This window comes from Balearica regulorum, chromosome 1 (genome assembly GCF_011004875.1).
Source record: "Balearica regulorum gibbericeps isolate bBalReg1 chromosome 1, bBalReg1.pri, whole genome shotgun sequence".
NCBI lineage: Eukaryota > Metazoa > Chordata > Aves > Gruiformes > Gruidae > Balearica > Balearica regulorum.
Window position 1 is genome coordinate 86,323,315 of NC_046184.1, and position 6,690 is coordinate 86,330,004.

General features: G+C 52.7%; 1 protein-coding gene across 1 annotated transcript; it reads left to right on the top strand.

Annotated features, from left to right (window-relative positions):
• The first annotated feature begins 506 nt into the window (after positions 1-506).
• NOP2 (NOP2 nucleolar protein) lies at positions 507-6,199 on the top strand. Its single transcript, XM_075763935.1, is given in 17 exon segments — positions 507-702; positions 782-827; positions 914-999; positions 1,647-1,906; positions 2,201-2,244; positions 2,380-2,543; positions 3,347-3,546; positions 3,644-3,733; positions 3,813-3,900; positions 3,990-4,130; positions 4,321-4,460; positions 4,721-4,810; positions 5,113-5,235; positions 5,320-5,417; positions 5,515-5,645; positions 5,756-5,854; positions 5,857-6,199. Coding segments are annotated over 17 exon segments (2,055 nt in total). The 5' UTR covers positions 507-596; the 3' UTR covers positions 6,006-6,199.
• Positions 6,200-6,690: the final 491 nt, after the last annotated feature.

Consider the following 6,690-nt stretch of genomic DNA (forward strand, 5'->3'; position numbering starts at 1 on the left):
TGATCAATAATTTCCCTGTACTATTCATAATGTCCTTTCTGTGTATCGGAGCAGGCTTTTGGGGTATTCGACCTCTCACTTCCTCCTCACGTCTCCACTCACCCCTTTCTCTGCTGCCTGCTTTTGTTATGGCAACTGCGAGCCAAGCCCCTCAGGGGGAGGATGGAGTTGCGTGGTGCCTGTGCCTGTACCTGCCCGCCGACGGACGCTTCGCGGGGTGCTGGGGGGGAGCCAGGAGCCCGGCCGCTTCCCCCTCCGCCGCCGCTTGGGGCAGGGACCCCTCGACTTGCCTTCCCCGTTCTGCCGGCCCCTGACGAGGTGCTGCCCGTAGTCCCCGGAGCCGGGGCCCTCAGCAACCTGCTGCCGCCGGGCGGCCGGAAGCGCCTCATCGCCGAGGCCCCGCGCGTCCCCGTGACGCAGCAGGCCGGACGTATGACGTTACCGGCCGAGCCACTCAGCGAGCAGGAGCAGCGGTATTAACCAATGGGTGAGGGAAGGGGCGGAGCCGAGGCCTGGCGCATGCGCCGGCGCGGAGCGGCGGGGAGGTGTGCACGTGTGGCGGCGGGCCCGGTGCCGCCGGAGGCTGCCGCGGCGCCATGGGGCGGAAGCTGGACCCCACCAGGAAGGAGAAGCGCGGCCCCGGGCGCAAGGCCCGCAAACAGCGGGGGGCCGAGGTGGAGCTGGCCCGCTTCCTGCCGCCAGGTAAGTCCGGCCCGGTGCCGCCTCGCGGTGCCCGGTGCCGCCGGTGCGGGCTGCCTGACGGCCGCGTGTCTTTCTGCAGAGCCAGAGACCGGCAAGAAGAAGCTCTCCAGTCACGGGCGGAAGAGGTGAGGGCGGCGGCCCGGGTCGCGGGGAGGGGGGGACGCAGGGGTGGCCGGGCTTGGGCTGACCGCCGCTTCCCCTCCCGGTCCAGGGCTGCGAAGAGGCGACTGGGAGCGGGCAGCGCCCCGGCGGGCAGGAGGCCGCTCGGAGGAGGAGGAGGAGGGCGGGAGCCGGCAGGTGAGTGCCGGGCGGGGGTCGGGGCTGGGGGCTGGCTGTCACCCTGCCCTGCTGCCTCCTGAGGCGCCTCTCTGCCACTGTCCGGCTTCTTTTTTGTGGCACGGAACAAGTGGAATTTCGTTATTTTAAACGAACTTTTCCTGATTTCTGGTCCCTGCCGTGCTAGGCAGTAGCGCTGTCTGAAGAATAAACCAGTAAAAAGTCTTTTCCACGCGTTAAAGCTCTTTCTGACTTACTCTCTGCTCACAGCGAGGTTCTCGCAGGCAGGTTGGGTAGCTGAGGCTTTTGAGCTCACTGTGTTACCGCCTGCAGCGCCTAGGAAGCTGTCACGGTAGGAAGAAGGAAGGATAAACAGAGATTTGGGATGGAGGGTACCATAATGTGTCAGAGCAAACACCATAAGAACTTTGTAGCTGTGTTTTTCTTTGGTAATTCTAGTTAGATCTCTTTAAAGTTTCATTGGAGGACAGGTGAGAATATGCCCTTGTTTATGATTGAGAAAACAGATGTGGAGAGCAAGCAGTCCCTTCTCTTGGACAGGCAGCTCGGGACTAGGATGGAGGCCTCTTGTGTGTAATAACTGAAAAAAACAGGGCAGCTGCTTTTGAGAATAACACCTAACTTTTAACCGCTTCTTCTGCCTGTAGCTGAAGAGCAGGTACCCCTGCAGAAGGAGAAACGTGCCGTTAAGGCAGCAGGACAACTCCCTCGTGGCCAGTCTGGCTTCAGTGATGGCAATTCAAAATGGCTGACTCCAGCCAAAGCCAAGAAAATCCACTCTAAAGGAAACAACGTGGAGTTATCCAGCGATGGTGAGGTGGAAGAAGGCAGCTGGGAGATGGAGGAGGATGGGAGCAGTGAGGAGATGGTAGATGATTATGGTGCCTCATCATCGGAGGAAGAAGAGGTAGGAGCTTTTTGCCCTTAAATATGTAAGAAATACTTGACTTTGTGGGCTGAAAGGACCCATCAGGCCTGGGGAAAAAGGGTGACATTACTGGAAGGTGGATGGTGAGGTGATGGAGAGCTTTCCCCTTCTACCCTTCACGAGAACAATTTCAAGTTTAGCAACTGATCCAAGCATAATATTCAATGCTTTTGTTTGTTGTCCTTTTTAAACAGAGCAGATACGTTTCACAAGTGGTGGGGAGCAAGGGGCTACTTGGGGATATTGTTTAATTAATCTTTTCTCTGTGTTTAGTTGCTGCCTATTGAAAAAGCTGCCCTGAAGCAGAAGCCTGACAGGTGAGGATCTGAGAACATTGCCAGTCTGCAGAGTCTTTCCTGGTTAGATGAGGAGCCTGTGTTGCTCATTCTCTTGTTCTCTCTGCCATCTAAGAAGTGGTTGTGTAAAATGTCCGTCCTGTTCTTTGTGCTTAGGGGAGACCTCAGTGAAGAAGACAGTGAAGAGGAAGAGGGGGAGGAGGAGGAGGCAAACAGACAGAAAATGGGACAGAAAGAAAAAGAGAACACAGATCTGCAGCTCAACCTGGATATAGATGAAGAATTTAAACTGCCAACTAATGAACAGATTGAGAGAGAAGATATCCTTTTTTATCTGTGACATCCATAAGCCTTATGTGTGCAGCAGCACGGGGCCTGGATACAACCAAAGAGCTTCATTTGGGCTTTATCATGAGTATTGCTTACCAAGAGTGTTTTGTGCATGACAAGGTATTTTTAGATTAGCTGCCCTAGTAGATAGCGACACTGCGCTGCTGTACAGTGCAGTTAGGAAATCTGTTACGCCCTGTATGGAGCTCAGAGCCTGCCCCGATTTCCTTTCTAGTTGTAAATGCATGTGGACGTTTTATCGTGTGGTTCATTCCTCCATACCCTGATTTACTTGGCAGGTGTTTGTCTAACCCATTCCTAGAGCCTCTGATGACAACAATTCCAGCATCCAAAATGCTTGTTCTTGGGCTTTAGTGATTTTAATTTCCTGCCTCCCAGTACAATTTAATCCTGTCCTCTTCTCGTTCTTCTCTGTACCCTTTAATTGCCTGTGGGAAACTTCTAGTCTCCTTTCTGATACAGGTAATGTTTGCAGCATTGAAAGACAATTTTTGTTGTCCTCTTTTCCCCATTGTTTTTCTGTTTATGTAAAGTAACTAACCAAACTCTTTTAAATACCTTGTAGTTCCTGCCTTGTGAACTTTTTCATCTGGTTCATCCTTTGAATCCCCCCTGTGCTGAGCTCTGATGGAAGCATACTCCAACGACGCCTTCCTGGGGGGGGGAGGAGGGAGGTGCTGTTGTGACGCAGGGGTCCTGTGTGACCAGTTGTGCTTGTAAAGAGCCCGTGTGCCGTTTTCTTGGCCGTTTGATTCCTTAATGGTCTTTCTACCTGCTGAGCCACCTGACCTGCACATCATTCACCAGCGCATCAAGGGCAACATGGAGGTGCTGCAGGACTTTGTGGTGAAGCGGGAGGAAGGACGCACGCGACAGGAGTACCTCGCATTGTTGCGCCGGGATATGGCTGCCTACTATTCCTACAGTGACTTCTTGCTCATGAAGCTCATGGACATCTTCCCACTCCCTGAGGTAGGATCCTGCCCGTATCTTTGCTGACTGATGAGGATTTGGCTGCCTCCCCAGGTCTTCGTTTTTATCTCTATTCTCTGTCCTTTCTTTCATCAAGCTGATAAACTTCCTGGAAGCCAATGAGGTTCCCCGCCCCGTGACCATTCGCACCAACACGCTCAAGACACGGCGACGGGACCTGGCGCAGGTGAGCAGGACCCTGTGGTTGTCTCCTGTGCTGTCTGTCACATGGGGTGGTGTCTCAGTCCTGTCTCCTTGTCTTGCAGGCTCTAATCAACCGTGGTGTGAATCTTGACCCCTTGGGGAAGTGGTCAAAAACGGGACTTGTTATTTATGACTCCTCTGTACCTATTGGTGAGATCACCCTTCCTGTCATAGGGCTGAGCTGACCTTCTCTTGGCTCCTGTTTCTTTCATGTGCCATCTCCTGCCTTCCCTGCCCAGGTGCCACCCCTGAGTATCTGGCTGGACACTACATGCTGCAAGGAGCCTCCAGTCTCCTTCCAGTCATGGCTCTGGCTCCACAGGAGAACGAACGTATCCTGGATATGTGCTGTGCCCCGGGAGGCAAGACCAGCTACATAGGTACCACCCTGGAGCCTTGGGTGGGAGGCTTGGGAGGGATGTTCTGTGAAGCGATAAGGTTCCACTGCTCTATACAGAAAGGGGCAACAGAGTGGGACTGAACTCGGAGAGAGGAGGGGCGCGACTGTCCCTATGGGCAAAAGCACGGGAGGTTTTCAGCCCTTTGCTGATGCGTTTTGCCCTCCGGCAGCTCAGCTTATGAAGAACACGGGTATGATCTTGGCCAATGACAGCAATGCCGAGCGGCTACATAGCGTGGTGGGGAACTTGCATCGGCTGGGAGTCACCAACGCTGTAGTGAGTAACTGCGATGGACGCCAGTTCCCCAAGGTATGTTTCTGCCTGCTTTGAGGCGTCCTTACCGTGCTTACCTAGAGCTGCTGCGCTGTCCCTGCAGTAAAGCTGTGTTCTCTGAAGCTGTTTGTCACAGGAGGATGAGCAGAGCTGCAGGGGAGTGTTTGTTATTTGGTATGGAGATGGGAAGGTCAACAGGGAGGAGTAAGAGATTTCTGCCTTCCCAGTCTTCTGGTCTCAGTCTTGTTCTGAGTCCCTACCTGTGAGTGTAACTCCAGATATACATCTACCTGTAGGTGCTTGGAGGGTTTGACCGTGTCTTGCTTGACGCTCCTTGTAGCGGAACAGGAGTCATTTCCAAGGATCCTGCTGTCAAAACCAACAAGGTGAGTGACCAGTGGAAACACAAGATGGGGACTCGGGTAGGAATTGTGAGAGGAGGGGCTTTGGGGCAGCTTCATTCTTGAGAGATGTCTGCAATATGGACATTGATTTTATTTTTTTTTTCCTTCTCTTTCCTATTCTGCTTGTTGTACCAGAGCTAGGTTTTTTGAGGTTAGTTCTACAGAAGACTCTAGAATCCTGTATATCTCACGTGCTTTGCTCTCCTGTCACCCCTCTATCCACAATAGCAGCCTGGGGTGCTTCCCTGTGCTTCTTGCATCCTAACCTGTTTTTTTTCTTTCAGGATGAGAAAGACATTCTGCGTTGTGCTCACCTGCAGAAGGAGCTGATTCTCAGCGCTATAGATTCAGTCAATGCTGCCTCAGAGACAGGGGGCTACATTGTCTACTGCACTTGCTCCATCATGGTAGGTCCCCTTCACGCTCTGCTGTGGTCATCACCTACGCAGGAGGCTGGTGAGACTTGGATCCTAATGCTTAGTCTCTGGCAGGTGGAGGAGAATGAGTGGGTTGTGGATTATGCCCTGAAGAAACGCAATGTTCGTTTGGTGGCCACAGGCCTGGACTTTGGCAAGGAAGGCTTCACCAGGTGTGTGCCAGGTCACAAGCTGCACAGGTGACTGTTCCTTGGTGATGAGGTTTGAGCAGAGGCATTCTATCACTTCTTACCCTACTTCTTCCTCCAGGTTCAAGGACCGTCGCTTCCACCCCTCCCTCAAGTCTACACGGCGTTTCTATCCCCACACACACAACATGGATGGGTTCTTCATTGCCAAGTTCAAGAAATTCTCGAATGCTATTCCCCAGGCACAGAAGGGTAACCTAGTACTGGAGCTCTGCTGAGCTGCCTGGGCCCACTCTCACGGGCTCCTTCCCCTGCAGGAGCCATGTGTGGGTTCTTCTTACAGCCCCTTTCTCTCGTTTCAGATGAAGAACCTGCTGTGGAAGCAGCAAGTCCGTCCGCTGTGCCCGATACTGTCATGGAGCCTCAGCCGAAAAAGAAGAAACTTGAAGGATCAAAAGTTGACAGCAGAAGCAGCCACAGCCTGCTTTGAAGAAGAGACATTCATTGCAGGTGCAGAGACGACCCTTGAAGGCTAGCCGGCATTCTACCAAAATGATGCGTCCTCAAGGCCCTACCAGGAAGAAGCATAGAGTGAAATTAAATGGACAGTGAGAGGAACTGCTTCCCAGGTGTTGGTCCCCTCCGTGGAGAGGAGAGGCCGTGGACTGCTGCAGCAATGCATGTACCACCTTGTCTTTCCTGCTCTCTGCAGTGCTGAGCACCTGGGACAGCTATAGCCCCGTTTCTCCTTTCCCTCCTGTGCATCGAGGACTGATGCACTGACCCATTAAAGGTTTTATACTCTTGTTCAAGTCTTGTCCTTTTCCCTTGAACACAGAATACAGAATTCTGCCATATCTCCTTACTCCTCTGCAACATAAACCCCTTCCGCTCCCATCTGATTGATGCTCTGGCATTCCTGGTATCTGTTCTTACACTCTGCAGCATGGATATTTGTGAAGAAGCAGTGGGAGCTGAAATCCTAGCTGCCTGGACGAAGGTTGTATTGCAGAGTGCTTTGTTAGGGCAGGGCTCCTGTCCTGGTCTGGTTGACAGTTGTGATTGTTCCCAGTTCACCCTTGTGCTGGTCTCCAGCAGTCTTGCTGGAGTTCTTGGCCTCCCAGACTGCAGCAGGGATTGCATATTTGTTCTTTTTGCTTTTTTGTTCACCTAGAGGTGGTTGCTTCTCCTTGAGACATAACAAGCAGTGGTCTGAGCTGTTTCTATATAAATGTCAGCCCAGGTCTCTTTCCCTTGTCACTGTGAGTTCATACTCTCTTCTTTTGTTCTGCTCTCC